We start from the raw sequence: 16,585 nt of genomic DNA on the forward strand, positions 1-16,585 counted from the left end.
TTGTTTTTAAGTAACCGCATTGTCGTCATTCTCCAATGACGTAGGTCACCAATGATATGTAAAATTAAAATGGAAATGTGATGGAAGATATTTTATTTATGAGTAAAAACCTGCGAAATTGAAAATAATATTTAATCACACGATACATGCCTGCATCGCTTGTTTGATCATATCAGGTGGAAATGCGTAATTTTGTCAATGCTAATCATAATGCAAACAGGATGTTCGCTAAATTAAAATGTGTCGGTTAAGGAATCGTTATTGTGTCTTCATTATAGCACAAGCTATATACATGCACGTTATAAACTATTCATTGGAGAAGGTCGATTTCTTGATGAAAATTAAAATAAAAGTGACTAGCTGTTTTTTATGATGCATACACAATACAGTCAGTAGCAAGTATTAGTCTTTTTACGGTATTAAATAATTTAAAAAACTGCAACAAATATTAATTTGATGAAGATAGAAACGTCTGAAGATAGAACGAAATTTTACTATACTCTATGTTTAGTGCAGTACTTTGCCTGAAGTATACGGTGCTGCAGCTTTCGTACTCTGGCGACATTTAGCAATTGCCACGTAGAAAATGATGTAGAAAATATTAGAAAAACTTAAGTAAAACATTGAGCAATGGACATTGATTGTGCTAATTTTGAATGGTGCGATACTGGCTGTGGAAAAAAGTAGTCCCTGTGGCACGTGTGGGGCCTCGTGTTAAAGCTCGGCGAGTAGATGTGTGATGGAGTACAGTATGTGATGGAGTGGAAAAATCGTAAGGAACTTGGACGAGAGTCTTTGGTTCGTGTAGATGCTTCGTGCGGTTTCTTCGAGAAAAGGAATCGGAGAATCGGACGTTTAATCTGGCGTAAAAGTGGGAAAGGTGATGCGCGGGCCGGCCACAAGGGGTCGACGGGGAGCTGGTCGGCCATTTTGGTGGTGACGCGCAGCTCGGAGGTCGTGGGCTCCACCAGTGACGAAGCCACTGGAGTTTTGACGTGGCTGCTACGTACCTGCCCGTTTGCCCACTCCGATTGCAGCAAAGTTGGTGACGAGGAATACGTAACTGGTAAGTACCCAGCTGGAGAATAATAACAAGCGGGCATGGACCACCGCACTTGCAATACACCCGAAATGCCTGCTGACCCGTCCCTGTCGTGTTTCGCGTGGCTAACATCGCGAGTTTCGCGTCTACCGCCGGATAAGCTGTAAAATATGGCGTCTTGAGAAAGATCTTTGCTGGAATTTCTTCAAAAGTGCAGCCGTCCCGTGGATTCGCGCGGCGCGAACTATCCGTTCCTGACTGACCACTTGAATCCTCGACACGTTATTCGCGATCATGGATTCTTCTTGAGTCTCGCTTACGACGCGGTGTTTACCTGCAAGCTACTCGCGGAAAACATCCTCTTTCGGTTTATTGTTCACTTATTATTTTTAGACACGCTTATGTAAATGACGCAGTTGCTGCGCCGTGTACTTCACACTGGCGGGAGATTTCGAAACGGTTCGATGATTCCTAATGAGATTTAATTAATTTTCACTCGTTCTTTATATCCTTTTAATTATTTGTCAGTGTTTATCGTCGTGATTTTTGTACTCTTATTTATTTTTCTACTGGATACTTACGGTGGTGTTTGTTAAGTTGACACAGTATTTATGACTGATTTCATCAAAATCTTCTTGGGAGTAGTAAATAGTGATGATAAAGATAAGCTCTATTTCTTTGAGAAAGGTTTTTATATTTTCGGCTATCTTTTGTTATATTCATATTTAATTTATATATCTGTTACGTTGGTAGAGACATTCTTGTTAAGCAGATATATTTTATAAGTGGTATATTTTGTGTCGTATAGTATATCTATATTTGTTTATTGTTACGATAGCTGTGTTATTAGTGATCTCTTATTTTTCTAGGGCTCGAGGTCCCCAGGCTATGGAAAGTATGGTTGAAGAAAACGGATCAGCTGTTGACCCTTTGTCGCAGGGCTCCCAGAGCGGTGATGCTGCACCAGCAATTGCTACATCGGTACAGTCTCTCAGTAGATCCCACCAACATCAAACCCATCATCTGGTAGCGTCCACCAGCATTGTGCAACTGACACTCCCTTCTTCAGGGACCACGCAGGTATACAGGAGGTTCTCCTGTGTATCTATGCTCGATAACATATTTGATTTTACTTTTATTTCCGAGCATGCCTCACGATTTATTACAATTTTGCTTTTTGATTTATCAGGTAGACACTCTAATTCCATTCATTTTGCATAATGCTGGTTTTGGTCCCTCAGTGCATCGTAGAATATCTGCCAAGAACGGTACTGGCACAAACCGCTCTTTGGCTTTCAAGAATGTACACCTTATGTTTCACTTATATGCTCGCTACAATGCTACCATTTTAAATCTCAAAAAAACTTTATTTTGCAATCACGGTACCGTCTGTGACAAATGTGCACAAGGCCAAGTACAATCATACTAATTGACAAATAATTTGAATCGTGTTTTGTACTGTGTACACTCATTAACTTCGAATTCTGATAAATACCAACGCTGCGTAAACAGTACTACATGGAATTAGTCAGTTTTTGAGACAGATAGTCTCAGTAGGACAGTGCAAATATTCACAGATTTATGGTATCCGTGACGTTTTCTTTTCTCTTCAAGTCCATTTTAAAGTCGACTTGGTACTATTTTTGAAAACTTGTAGCAATCTCCTATCTAAACATTAATACCTACTCTATATGACTATAGTCTATACTTATTTTTTTACATTGTTTCAGGTACAATCTGTAATACAGCCCAACCAACAGTCTGTTATTCAGACTGCGACAAACATACAACCCGTAGCCATTTCCAAGGGAAATGTCATCCTCGTCAGTAAACCAAATTCCGTCATCCAAACGACGCAAGGCAGTCTACAGACGCTAGAGGTACACACGGGATACAAGGTCTATGTTTATTTTGCTTGGGCTTATTGAATAAGGTTTTTCCTAATCAACATAATTTCATAATACTTTTTATTTTCATAAAAAGGTCGTCGAAACTGGCAGCGACGACAGCTTCTCCGACGAGGAATCACCCAAGAACAGACGAGACATTCTCACGCGGCGGCCATCCTACAGAAAGATTCTTAACGACTTAGGCGGAGGTGAGATTGCAGGTAAACACCAGGCAATTATTTACAACACTTCTCCAATCTCACAGCCGTAAATAAGCAAGTAAAACGTGCGTACTGCAAGCATAATTGCGTTGCGTCGCGAATATTTATATACACAAGCAATCGTATCGAGCCTCGTTAAGGAGATAAGTCCTTAGTTGAATCAATGCCGCGATTCTGTATTATCGCCTGATTAAAGATAACGAAATACAATACGGGATGGAAGAAAAATGTCTCAATTCGTAGGTTGATCATTATATTTCAAGGATATCTTGCCGCAGTAGTTCCTTTCATTGCTTCATATCAAGAAGTGCATGTGATTTCATACGTTTTACCAGCCTAGCTCGGTGACAGTGCAATGGTGGATCGATGACTATGAGAGAAAGTATCAGTTCTTATCATTAAATTGAAGAGGCTCTACGTATACCTGTGCAACACGCCATCCCTACGTATCTAGGATACGTTAGGTTAAAGCCAGGATGCCATGCCAAGCTATTACCCACCTTTCTGTGTACATGACATATGATCATAAGTGCTATTGCGTATTCCTCTTGTTGCATCTTCAGTGCCGCCAGGAGCAGCTTCAATTCTTTAGTGCAATGTGGCGACGACGCTTTGCTTATTTAGTTCCTTAGCGCGAGCACCCTGATAAATTGCCCGACTACGAGACTTGGGTTTTTGTATGATAAGAATATTTGAAAATGATCTACCTGTCGATTCTTCGTAGTACGTTCTAAAGTTATTGGCATGCTACTTCTTTTTCCAATTACTATTGCTCCGTGTACGTTTACTTTTTATACTGTTCAATAGCGTACTCCGAGGTGGGACAGGTGGGGCAGTTTATTTTAATTAACAAACAAAACACACAGATGAAATTTATACAATCTTATTCTCGTGTTTTTCGCCAATCATGCTTCAGCGTATATACAGACATACATTCTGATAATTATCTAATCATAGAATAACGATAGTGTTATCAAAATTTAGGTATCTCATACAATGCTGTTTAATTTCTATTTATAAGCTAGAAGAAATGCTACCTTAATTGTCTTGATACATGTCTTGCCTGCACAGGACAAGTTTTTTATTTTTAATATTTGTCCAAACGCCAGAATTCTGTAGCCAGAAAGTATGTTTGTACATCCTTTGCTATTAATGTAATTCTAATGAAAACTTTCTGGATGCGGATAACTCGTAGTTGAAAAAAGTCATTGTAATCATTCCCAACAATGAAAGAGCTGCTGCGACTATATTTTTTCACATAAGTCCTAGAGATTAATATCAATTACTGATGATTAGCCAGATCATTGCTCTTTTTGTTTTAACGGGGGGTTCGATTGATTCGGTGTTACAGAGGGTCGTTTGCCCCCCCTAGAATCCTCCTCGGAGTGTGACTCTAACGTCGACAGTGAAGTGTCTTCCCACTCGCTCCATTACCAGACAGGTTGGTTACTTTTTCTTCTGTATATCTTTCCTGTCGCCCAACCAATCACTTTCACCTCAGCGGCTACTCCTAATTGCTTATCACAATGAATTTAGCTTAAAAAAAATCAAAGCAAGAACATTTATACACCGTGGGGTCTCTTACGCGTAGCGTTTATCAGTCAATTAATAACAATAAAAGCAAAAGACAGGAATAAGAGCGACGATAATTACTTATTTATCGTCTCGTGCTTTTATTACACTTATTGCGTTTTAAGATATACCGTTATAGTATTTTATGCTTGGTGTGGCATCCTAGTTCATGGGATTTTATTTTTTCTCACTGCTGACTATCAATTGCACGATGAACGTTTCACTTTTAACGAGTATACAGCTTTACAAGGGGGTTGTATGTACAATATTTTTCAAGTATCAAAGAACGATATAGGATGTTCAGGAGGACTTTGTTACTTCCGGTCATAACAAACGCCAGTAAATTCTCTTTTATTGCACGTTGTATCAATTTCAAGGCGAGGAGAGGATCGGTATCTAATTGAAAATTTTTTTACAGTTATTCCTGCTGGCACTATTCAGATTACTACTCAAGGAGAAGGTGTACCTGGTCTACATACACTAACTATGAGTAATGCAGCGACAGCTGGTGGAGCTATAGTACAATACGCACAGGGTCCGGATGCTCAGTTCTTTGTCCCAGGTTTGTTCCCTATGTTTCTTGCAAGGTAGAGTAATTGATTATTCGAACTTCATTGTCACAGTCACTTCGCATTACTTAGATTTCATGGACTGGGATAAATTGTATCTTTATTTAGTTGCGTTGTCTTTACGTCTTTGGTACTGTTGCAGTATTGGTCGCAATACCAACGTTTACTCCAAGTATACAGTTTCCTTCACTTTTACAGCTCACACAGGTCACGGTGTCGTGGTGGAAGATGCAGCCAGGAAGCGAGAACTAAGGCTACTGAAGAACAGGTGAGAATCTTTATCTTTTATCTTACATATATCTTCTCTCTTTCTCGTATATAGAAATAACCGAAGGAGGAAAGAAATGAAAGAAACACACGTGACTCACGGCCAATGTGTCTTTCTGCTTACATTAGCGATTTCCGCAATAGTGTGGGAAAAACGGGCTTGATGATTAAACAGACTGAAATACTTGCAGAGAGGCGGCGCGCGAGTGTAGAAGAAAAAAGAAGGAGTACATAAAGTGTTTAGAGAATCGAGTGGCTGTGCTGGAAAATAGAAACCAGACCCTGATCGACGAACTTAAGTCGCTGAAAGAACTTTACCAGCAAAAGACTGACTGAGGTTGGTACTTCATGCTGGAACGACGTATCAAAGACGCGTTTTGCGACCCTGTACATGTACTGTTACTCGTGCGTTATCATAAATGTTGTTAGGTGGACAACAGTGATGTACATGCATTCGTATAGTTAAGTGTCACTTGTAACATATTGTATTTATGTACTACCTACTACTACTACTACTACTACTACCATCCATAACTACTACCACTACTGCTACCACCACTACTTTTACTACTACTACTACTACTACTGCTACTACCACTACTGCTAATACACTGTTGTTACTATCTACCATTTCAAACTTCACCACCACACTATGACTACTAGTAATACTGTTACGTCGAAGAAGGCTTGTGAAACTTGCCCTGTACTAAAGCAAAGAGAAGCCAAAGGTTTGCGAGTTACGCAAACACTGCTGTAGGCAAGAATTTCGAGGACCCTATTTTTTGTATAAACATCAGACGGCGGGATAGACGAGAGGTCCTTTTATTGACGATATTTATAAGACAGTTGGGCCCGACGTGCGTGACACGAATCTTAAGTCTGCACGAAGCAATACGCTTGTGGCGACTGTTTAAACTGTCAGTTTGTAATATCTCTTTCGTGCTCTCCACATTGTCGAGAGAACGAAAGATTTTTGAAAATTGTAGTTTGTCCTCTGTGTATCCTGTGCTAAGGGCGAAAGGTGAATTTGTCGACGGCGAGTAATATTTTTGCAAGTGATAATCGCGCGCGAGTCACCTGGGACTCTGGATTCTTTGATCGCGAATCGAATCCTCATGCTTATTGGGATAATATTGTATATCGAAAGGGGAAATGTTTAGAATACAATTTGCTTTCCTCTGTCCAGTGCAGGGTACCGAGGGGAAAAAAGTGCGAGCGAATTGAATGATACCAATGGCAAGATGCGAAAAAATGGAAGAGATACGGCAGAAGTCAAACTAGTACTATGTATTAGATGTTAGTACTGTAACTGATATTTCGCCAATTTTTCAATTCGCCACGTATTCTCTGCGCTGGACGTCACACACGTTGTAAAATATAGATGTAATATAAATCTGGAGTGCCTTGCAGATTGCAGTATATACATATAAATATATATATATATATATATATATATATATATATATAAAATAGATATTAATTAATTATTATGTATCAGATAATAGAATATGGGTAGAAACGATATTTTAAACATATTATTTGTCGCCATGTAAACTTTTTAGCAAAATATCTCTCGTTTCACTTCGTTCACGTCACTCGCTGTAATCGTGGAAAAATATTCGAGTTTTACCATCCCTTCGGAGCATCGAGGGTATTTTTATGTCGTTTACGAGGAACTTAAGAAAAATAATGCAGTTAAACAAACATCAAGAAAGCGGATTAATTCGATAATATTCTTATTGTTCACTAACGACTCGTCCTTGATTTTTTTATCTCGATTCAATAATGTGTCTTTAAGAGAAAATGGCATCCAGAAAAAACTAACACATATATATATATATATTAAAGTCTTGTCTGTGACACCCGACTTTGTCCATACCTCAGGATTCTCGTGATGACTGTGTAAAATTGTGCTAAGCATTAGCTCGTATCACAGGACACGCGAGATTCCGTGTAAAAGAAAAGAATTTTCCAATAATACGTAAAATACGCTTTGTACAGGCTGATGATGATTTTAACGAGGGATACTGTTGTAATCGTACAATTTACTTTTAAGTGATTTGTCGCGTTACTCTGTAAGTCGATTAATTCTTTTTATCTGATCCGATATGTTCACACTTTGAGTTTTGTAACAGAATTTATATATTTTCTTTTTCCTCTTATGGGTTCTTATTAATAATTTTTTGCATGCGAGTAACGTGACAGTCAGGGTTTGTCCTCAGTGTCAGTTGTCTTTTTAGCCAATCTGAACTGTAGGGCAAGAGAAGAGAAACAAAGAAAAAGAATGAAATAAATGTGAAGATGACAAAAACTGAAATGCCTCTTATGAGAAATGGTAGTTAGGTGTATAAGTAGTGTGCGCGAAGTCGCAGGGTAAACTTAATGATTCGCTAATGATTGTTAACCTGTTCTTCATAATTTCCTTCTCGTCATTGCAACTTGTTCATTGATAATTGGGTTGATGCGTTCTAATAATTTTATTAGCAAAGCGGAAGAACTTCTTCTGTGAATTCTTGGCGAGTTCCACTCGATATTGCAAATATGAATATATGTATGATATATGTATATCTTGGTTGCTGCACCTATAATATTATAAAGTATTGTATATAGATAATATATGTATTTTTACATATCATTGGCCTTCTTGAAAAAATATAGCTTGTAAATCTATTGATAAAATATGTGTTGTCATTTGTCCCTATTTATTTTTGAGGATTGAAAGAACTTGCTCGCAAGTAACTGCAACGTAAGGATACTTTTTGTGAAATTGTAAATTTTATTTGAAGAAAGCTCCAGTATAGGAAGTAATAAGCATGTGTAAAGAGGAACTATTATTTTGCCTAATACGTAGTAGCACAGCTTCTTAATTTAGTATTAAGTTTTATTATTAGCCTGGAAGGTTGAGTAAGAGATACGAGGAACTTGTCGACGCGAAGAGACTCGAGTTTTAGTTACTTCATTTCTTTTATTTCCAGTATCTGCAAGAATAACGAAAAGGTGATTAATTTTATTGCGATTACATTAAGTGTTTTTTAAATTAAATATAATTATTGAAAAATTTACCTGTTTGCCTGGGAAGCACCTTTGTTACTCGTGTACTGCTGCGACGTAGCAGTAGCTGGTACATGAATAATATTTATTAATGATATAAATATAATCAAATACAATCAAAGTCCATTGTAATTACCTTTGACACGTTTCACATCGACTGGCCGTTTCGATTTACTTCCGCATATGAGATCATTAATGTATCGCGGTGACTTTGATTCCTTCGTTTTCAAAGGTTTCGAAAGTTTTTCATTTTTCATATTATACACTGCCGTCTGATATACAATTTCAATTGGTTTCTTAGATCTGAAAGTAAAAATGATGACATAAAAATGAATTAATTATATTATTCACTAGCTTACCTAGTGGACCCATTAAGTTTCTTGTCAACATTAATATTTCCAGCTAATTCCCTAATTTTATTCGTAGAATTTTTCGATTTTTCTTTACCGACGGAATCTCCTTTGTCGCGAGTGACTTTACCGTCCGATACGTCATCCACGACTCTCTTACGATCTCTGCTACCTTCACGCGAATTACCAGACTTGGCGCGAGACTCGGTCGAGTCTCTTGATCCCGTAGACTTGTTATCGTGTCGTTTGGAATTTTGTCTCTTGACAGTTTCACTTGGCATCCGACCAATACTGTCAATACTCGACGTGGACGAAGAGGTGAGTCTTCTCTCTTTACCTTTCAATTTAATCTCCTTCCTTCTACCACGCTTCTCACTGTCGTTTACCCTGCTCTCGGAAATTGTATCCAGCTGATGCTTCTTCACTCTACGAGATTCTCTTACGTTACTTTCATCCTTGCTATCCTTCCTACTAGAATCAGATTTTGATCCTCTTTCGTTCACAGACCTCAGTGTCTCATTGGTCACTCTCTTTAATTCTGCCAAAGGTGAATCGCGCTCGCCATTCACACTCTTATCCTTTCTATCTTCCTTGGACTCCTTTTTATTATCAACCTGATAGTTCTCATAGAGCGGTACGTCACTCTCAGTAGCGTCAAAGACATTAACGTACACAGGATCTAGATTATTGTCCTTTTTATTATATGAATTCTTCGTTATTTTTTCTCTGGAATTATCACAGTGATCTTTGGCTTCGTGCTTCGCTCGTCTATCCATTATATCAAGAGTCCTTCGTGATCCTTTTTTACTATGCTCTATAACTCTCTCGTCTTTATTTATAATCGTGGACCTTATCTTTCTTTTATTAAGATCAGGAGAACGATCGCTCTCCACTATAGCAGTCACTGGCTTGTGAGTAGTCACCACTTTAAGAAGTACAGGATTATTTTCTGTGTCCGAAGATAAAACACTGTTACTATCAATCTTGTTGACTTTTCCTAATACCGGATCTTTCTTATCACAGACTCTCTCGACTGGATCTATCGATGGCTCCTTGCGTCTCCCTTCCGGACTAGGGATCGCTATGGTTTCTGAGATCTCATTGAGCAGGAGTTCATCGACGTTATTCAGACCTGATTCTTCTGTGGGAATGAAAATCATAATACAATTAATAATCAATAAGGTAAATCAATTTCGTTACTTTAAAAGCGAGTCAGTTCTCACGGCTGCGTAAAGCTAGATAATATCTCTCTTTTTTTATTTTATAAAATACTCGAACCTTTGTGATAACAAGATAGATTTCGATAACGACGCACGGAGTTTACAATGAAAATTGACAATAGAAAAAAAAATGTTAAAAATCAATTGCGCAATGACTATATGTATAGTGAAGGGAGTAAAAATGAAAATGATCGCAATTATTCTTAAGCCTGCTGCTACCTGTGCAAATATTATCTTCTTTAGTATGAATAATCAGGGGTGGACTTGATTTCCATTTATCGAGTCTCTTCGTCTCCTTAAATTCCGTACGATCGAATTCGTTACATGAATATTGATCTTCATGAAGATCCGATCCCAGCATGTACGAACGAACTTCCTCGTCGGCTTGTTCACTTCCGGAACTGTACTGCTGCTGATTATCTTGATTTTTTATTATTTTATTAATCGTTCTCTTGCAGCTGGCGCACCCAATACGATTGGGTATTCTCGATGTCATTATTTTCATACGATTCGAATAGTAAGGCGTGTTCACATTGACTCCAGTATTCAGTTTCATTTTCATCATGGCGGATGACGTTATCTCGTTCTTCGTAGAAAATACATTCGAAATGTTGCTTGACGTCTTACAATTATTATTCTCCAGATCAAAATCAGCCTCCTCTCGACGCAGCGTCACTTCCGTGCAGGCAGGAAGCGAGGAGAAGAAATTATCAAAATTCGTCGAACGAACTGGAGCATTCTGTACGTTAACGAGGGATAAGAATGGAGTCTTTGTATCGTTTGAAATATTCTCTAGCGATTTCAGGCTATTTTTATTTATGCTAATCATTGTATTATTTTTCTTCAAAGATGCTGCCGTGTCGCGCAAATCATCTTGGGTTAACCTGCCGTGCGAAATCACGTCGAAGTCATCACTGATTTTATTCCTGATGACAGCGCTAATGTTATTGGCACTCTTCAGACTCATGACAAGATGAGTGGACTTCAGTCCAGGTTGATGATTCTGGATCAAAGGTCTGGACAGCCTAGACATCCCTGATGGCATCTGGAGTGAAATCTTTCTAGAGTTCTCTAAGTCCTCTAGTTTACTCCTCCTTGTTACGGATCCTAATGATTCTGGTCGTGCTTCAAAACGCAGATGAATTCCAGTGCTTATAGGATTGCATTTCCCTGGAAATTGTATTTTTTCTCTGCTTTGTTGTTTATCACTTTCTCTCTCTCTCTCTCCCTCTCTCACACACTCTTTCACACTCTATACTCGCGTGCATACGTATATCATACTTGCGACTTTGAGACCTTCCCATGCGTGTGATAGATTCGTGTTACTTGGATACATTAGAAAATATTTATTAATTAAATTCGTCAGAGTAGCGTGAAAATGCTCTTTTGTAAACGAGACAACTACGTTTGCGTTACTGCAAGAAGGAGGAGCATAGAATAACCTAAGAATTTAATTTTTTTAATCTATAATACTATAAATCAATTTTTAACGAGAAAGTTGACGCTCGACAGGCGGTTGGATTATGTCGCTTCGCAATAACGCTGAAGACTTGCTGTAACAGAAGCAGTGTGAAATGATAGAGCCTTTTTTTTTGCTATAGCACAAGCTACTACCTATTACAATTGAAAAGTAAAAATTACTTGAAGGTCGAGTTATTATTGTGATTACTGTAGGATAATTTGAGTCGTGGTTGCAGACGACAAGAAGCAGATACGATGTCTTGATAATTTGGTAGAGAACTGCGCAATGAGCTTTTTTGATTTGCAGAGGATCTTTTTTCGTTGTCGTCCTTTTTTTTTGTATGATTTTGTGAATTTTAGTAACGAAGCGTTACGTTGTTAATTGCCTTAATTGGCAATTTACGTTCTACCGGATGGTACAGTGCTTACGGGATGAAAGAGATAAAGTGGAGAGCTCGATGCAAGCATATCTTACTTTTTTCTATCTCGTTACTGTAAAGGTTCGAGTTGAATTTTACTGATACTGATAAAATGAACCAGTCATCTCCCGCGCAGTATTACTGTTAAAATAGTAAAAAAAAAAAATCATATATAGACGCATTAATGATAAGAAGCAGCCGTAGGAAGTAGATTGATGAAATATTGTTATTTTTATCATTGGTTAATTCAATTAAAGTCTACTCTACGTATTGTGCATGCACAGTAATAAATAAGGATATAGTATGGCGGTGGCCATTTTGCAAAAAAAAGAATTTAATCATCGATAGACGCGATAAGACGTAGGAATATATTACTCTGCATGCTATAGTATTTGGGAATGAATTTTTGAAATAGTTTTTTTATCACTGATAAATACCTTGCTCGATATGCTGCATTTTGGACAGAACGTTAGCACCAAGATTCACCGTAGTAGTGTGACCACGTATCTTTTGATCCATTGTTTTCGCATCGTTATCGTAACCGATACCGGAAGTGATGTCAACATTAATACTATTTCTATATTCGGGCTCGAGGATGGATTTCAGTCTTACTCCCCATCCATTTTTCTGATCAAATATCACATTTGAATCTGTTGGCTTCAATGATTTCTCAAATTCACCACGTTTCCGGATGTTACTGAGATCCGGTGACGTAATCTTATCACCCTGGACAGTATTACTGCCACCGAATATATATTTCTCATAGGAAGTATCGCCGAAATGAATATGAGGCAGATTCTTATTGATTACAGGAATACCCAGAGTGCCACGACGACGTCTACGAAATTTATTAGACGGCGGCGGCTTCCCGTCCGTCTCGACGATATTCACCTTCCCGGAATCCGCAGCAAAGTGAACTTCCGTTTTGCAGAAACCCACCTTCTTCGTTGGCCTGCCTAGAGACACGCCCAGGAAGTCGTTGTGCGTATGACTATTTTTATCTAAGGAATCGACCTGGTTTCTCAAGTCTAATTCTTCTTGTAGATGATACTCCTTGTGCCTCTCAAGGTCCAGGTCGTTCAAACTCTCATTAGGATGATGAACGCTGGATGACTGAATTCTACACTGAAGTACTCCTACAGGAATGGTTCCTACGTTCGTTCCTGATGATCTCACCGTCACTATGTTCTGCTTGGACAGTAAATGACTATCCTGATCAGACGGAGTACTGCTCAGGTGGACTACAGTAGTATTGGATTTACCTGAGGTGGTAGATTTAATAGAAGGAACAGAATGAAGTGTCTTGGATATATTGGCAATGCTGGACAATGTCTGTGGCCTGTGATATTCATAGTTGTCAAAGTCTCTGTCACCCTTGTCACGTTTATCAAAAGAGATCTTAGAGGTCCTTCGACTAATTTCGTTATGGTTATCAATAGAGTTATCATTCTTATCTCTGATCGGGTTAAAATCTTTGAAGGAAAGCGTTGAAATTCTACGTGGAGAATTTTCGCTACCACTGTTTGAACTTTCGCTGTCTCTTTCAGTAGTATCTTTGAAGGAAAGCGTAGATAAAATTCTGCGTGTCGTTGCGTCACTGACATTACTAGCAGAACTGTCTGTTTCCTTATCGCTGGAACTTTCCACACCCAGCACATAAGACCTGAGCTTGTTACGATTAATTCCTACAGTGGAATCAAATTTTTTAACAATATTTTCATGCTGCACGCTTTCATTCTCTCCATGGGTCAACGTGCTCTCTTTTCTAGAATAATCATCAGGTTCCTTGATGTCTATCTTGTGTGTACCATTCGTGGTGGCTTTGGATTTCAAACTCAGGTCTGATAGTCTCACACTGCCGGTTCCGTTCATCTTCCTGTTGGCTTCTTTCCTGTCTCTCCAACTTGAATCCGTACTAGAGTTCGTTATCTGCAGAGAACGTCTTGTTCTACAATCTCTGGTAAATTTAGTCTGCGGAACAACCGTATCCTTTTCGTTAATCAAATTCGTTATATCTTCGTTGGACGTGCTCTTCTTTCCGTTCAGCAAACACAAGGACCTTCCATCCTCTCTTACTTCTGGTCTCTTCAGACGCCTGTTAGTCACCGGCGAAGAATTCAGCTTGGACGCTGTCAAGGATTTATTGTTAAGGGTCTCGTTGTGAATCTGCCTACACAGTCTCGACACCTGAGACAATCTGTTCAGACCAGGATCCTCTGTCGCCGTGATCGCTCTTCGAAAACCAGCCTTAACCTCAACCTTGCCATCCGCTTCGTTCTTGCGGTGAGTGTCACTCTGTAACGCAGACGTTCCTTAAGAAGATGATTTATAGTGCAGGAAAAAAGTATACAGAAAAATTCTATACGCTTACAAAAGTGACAGGTACAGGACTGGTGGAGGTGGAGTCAGTGACTCTGGAAGATGACCATTGAGAGGCTCTCACGACCTGGTATGACCTGCCACCAGCTGCTTGACTTTGGAATATCTCAACCTGCCTCCTAGCCTTCTGCACGACACTACCGTCTGCGGAATTACGTTCACGCGAGTCGATCACCTGGTTGGACGGAAGAGCAGTGGTAATACAATCATTTAAATAAATGTTTATCAGAACTCAGAGACCTGGTAATTATCGATAATCTACCTTGCCGTAGGAATGTGCAGCACCCTGGTTTCTAGTTTGCCATCGACCGGTCTCGATCCTGGCACGTTCTAGCATGCCAGTCAGACGATCGACGTGGGACCACTCACGTACCTCTTCATTCTGGAAGGGATCTCCCTCGTTGTCATTTATCCTACCTGGTGAGAATACCAGTTCCATCTTCCGTTCGTGTGGGCAGATCTTGCTCAATACCGGGGCTCGATCATCTCTTTGCGATTTGCGCTGCAACGCAAATATCACATCGTTAATTCGATTACTCACGTGCTAAAATTACTGCGACTCATTCGAGTTTACTATATGCATGTACAGATTTGTATTCCAGTGACACGGATCATGTAGGAATGATTGTGGAAAAGTATTGCTTGGACAACATTATCCTTTCGTTTATACTGGCTCCAGATTTATTTATATGTATGTCTGTATACGTATATATACACGGTTTTTGACGGCCACCATTGTAAAAGGGCTCTACTACCAAACATTCACCATTATCATGATTTTTTGGATAATGATCTGATCGATCTCTACCTTTTGTCCACTGACAATTTCTCTAGACCTAAATTTAGTCTGGAAACGAGTTCAGGGTATATCTGAAGTATCATTTTTAATACTAAACTTTCCTGCCTATCTATACAATGTCTTATGACTTCTCAGTATTAGACAATCTTATGTGTCAACCGTTGTAATAGATCAATAGGTATAAATATCCATAACCTATTTGTACTATATTAATACGCATACGCATATAACTATATATATATATATATATATCACTTTCGATTTATTTGGGTTGTAGGTAGGCCTACATCACGAATCATGTATTATGCAACGTACAACGCCCGAGGCTTCTTACGTTCAATAGAAATAGTAGCCTAGTGTTGTGCTTTAAACGATTACGCAGTGATCGAGATAGACCGTGATATTCGGTAAGGCCATTTCGAGCTCTGGTAGGGATCTTCATTAAATTTCAATTACGTAGTCAGACAGAGAGAGCGAGAGAGAGAGAGAGAGAGAGTGGATTATGATTCAGTATAGAGAAGAAATAATAAGAAAGCGAAGATCACTGCAGGTCTTTCGATAAGACTGTATAGTTATATAAATTGCACTTTGAGCCAAGATGGTAAATATAAGTATCATGAATCCTCGTACATGCTATCACCCTGGAGCGTGATATTATCCTGATTATTCTTCATTAATATCCAGGGATAATTTTCATCCCTCTCAGTCTCCCCAGAAGCGTAAAGCACTGGCAATTAATTCCCTCGATAAAACAGACAGAATCTCATAGGATGAGCAACCAGATGGCTGCGTGGCCGCTTCTCCACGAGTGGGTGGACCGTGGACGTGGTTCGTCGAGTCCGTTGGCTGACTTCAAGGACGTATTCGCCCCCGTAAATGCGGCCTGCACGACCCACGATAGCATCGAGGAACAATGCCGTACCGAAATCCTGAAGCCTGGGGTGCAAGAGGGGCCCTCGTGAACACAGTCACAAAAAAATAAATTCAATATCCAATCCTGATCTTACGTCCGTTCCCACGAGTAATCTAATTGTAAAAAAAAAAACGGATAAAAAAATCGTATTAAAAAGAAGGACCAACTGATTCATCCAGGAATCGACTGTCATCGTACTCTCGGATCTCGTCGCACGGTAGGTCGTTAACGTTTTCATTTAGTTGGGAGACTCGAGTGGCAATTAACTCGTTTTTAGCACCAAACTCGACGCGTAACGGTGTCTCATGGCAAGAAACACTTTAATTGGCCTTTTAACGGATTCGCCAAGCGGTACCCTCGATTATCATTCGCTACCGATTTGTTCTTGGTAGTCGGTCGATATACTTTTGTACCTGTTTTTCTACATTATTCT

The 16,585-nt window shown here is 39.2% G+C and overlaps 2 protein-coding genes and 1 long non-coding RNA gene across 28 annotated transcripts; 2 read left to right on the forward strand and 1 right to left on the reverse strand.

Moving 5' to 3' along the window:
- Nucleotides 1-523: 523 nt before the first annotated feature.
- LOC107271509 (cyclic AMP-responsive element-binding protein 1) lies at nucleotides 524-8,239 on the forward strand. Of its 25 annotated transcripts, none has more exons than XM_025088774.1 (8): nucleotides 524-1,066; nucleotides 1,912-2,122; nucleotides 2,773-2,922; nucleotides 3,026-3,152; nucleotides 4,504-4,593; nucleotides 5,143-5,286; nucleotides 5,492-5,561; nucleotides 5,752-8,239. In XM_025088774.1, the coding sequence occupies exons 2-8, from the start codon at nucleotides 1,931-1,933 to the stop codon at nucleotides 5,894-5,896; spliced, it is 918 nt and encodes a 305-aa protein (XP_024944542.1). In that variant the 5' UTR covers nucleotides 524-1,066; nucleotides 1,912-1,930; the 3' UTR covers nucleotides 5,897-8,239. The 25 variants fall into 25 exon arrangements, with proteins under 25 accessions (XP_024944542.1, XP_024944551.1, XP_024944543.1 ...); XM_025088775.1 differs by having other exon boundaries at nucleotides 526-1,066; nucleotides 5,501-5,561; XM_025088776.1 differs by having other exon boundaries at nucleotides 527-1,066; nucleotides 2,773-2,940; nucleotides 5,690-8,239.
- Nucleotides 8,240-8,313: 74 nt separating this feature from the next.
- On the reverse strand, nucleotides 8,314-14,917 carry LOC107271500. 2 transcript variants are annotated; one of them, XM_025088750.1, is made up of 8 exons: nucleotides 14,703-14,917; nucleotides 14,433-14,615; nucleotides 12,499-14,356; nucleotides 10,401-11,351; nucleotides 8,971-10,102; nucleotides 8,748-8,914; nucleotides 8,624-8,678; nucleotides 8,314-8,538 (listed from the first exon to the last, which is right to left on the reverse strand). In XM_025088750.1, the coding sequence occupies exons 1-8, from the start codon at nucleotides 14,877-14,879 to the stop codon at nucleotides 8,526-8,528; spliced, it is 4,536 nt and encodes a 1,511-aa protein (XP_024944518.1). In that variant the 5' UTR covers nucleotides 14,880-14,917; the 3' UTR covers nucleotides 8,314-8,525. The 2 variants fall into 2 exon arrangements, with proteins under 2 accessions (XP_024944518.1, XP_024944519.1); XM_025088751.1 differs by lacking the exon at nucleotides 10,401-11,351.
- LOC112494922 lies at nucleotides 14,500-15,107 on the forward strand. The gene is made up of 2 exons (XR_003060921.1): nucleotides 14,500-14,637; nucleotides 14,713-15,107. It is a non-coding gene; the product is annotated as an uncharacterized LOC112494922 (long non-coding RNA).
- The last annotated feature ends 1,478 nt before the right edge of the window (nucleotides 15,108-16,585 follow it).

The sequence above is a fragment of the Cephus cinctus genome, unplaced genomic scaffold (assembly GCF_000341935.2).
Source record: "Cephus cinctus unplaced genomic scaffold, Ccin1 Ccin1_scaffold0997, whole genome shotgun sequence".
In the NCBI taxonomy this organism is placed as follows: Eukaryota; Metazoa; Arthropoda; class Insecta; order Hymenoptera; family Cephidae; genus Cephus; species Cephus cinctus.

What these genes read in the sequence shown, in the direction of transcription:
- LOC107271509 (XM_015747599.2), top strand. Translation starts at nt 1,931, where the DNA reads ATGGAAAGTATGGTTGAAGAAAACGGATCAGCTGTTGACCCTTTGTCG. An exon ending in CTTCTTCAGGGACCACGCAG is followed by an intron (nt 2,123 to 2,772) that starts GTATACAGGAGG and finishes ACATTGTTTCAG; the next exon opens with GTACAATCTGTAATACAGCC. An exon ending in AGGCGGAGGTGAGATTGCAG is followed by an intron (nt 3,153 to 4,503) that starts GTAAACACCAGG and finishes TCGGTGTTACAG; the next exon opens with AGGGTCGTTTGCCCCCCCTA.
- LOC107271500 (XM_025088750.1), bottom strand. Translation starts at nt 14,879, where the DNA reads ATGGAACTGGTATTCTCACCAGGTAGGATAAATGACAACGAGGGAGAT. An exon ending in AATGCAGCATATCGAGCAAG is followed by an intron (nt 11,352 to 12,498) that starts GTATTTATCAGT and finishes TACAATTTCCAG; the next exon opens with GGAAATGCAATCCTATAAGC. An exon ending in CGATGTGAAACGTGTCAAAG is followed by an intron (nt 8,679 to 8,747) that starts GTAATTACAATG and finishes TTCATGTACCAG; the next exon opens with CTACTGCTACGTCGCAGCAG.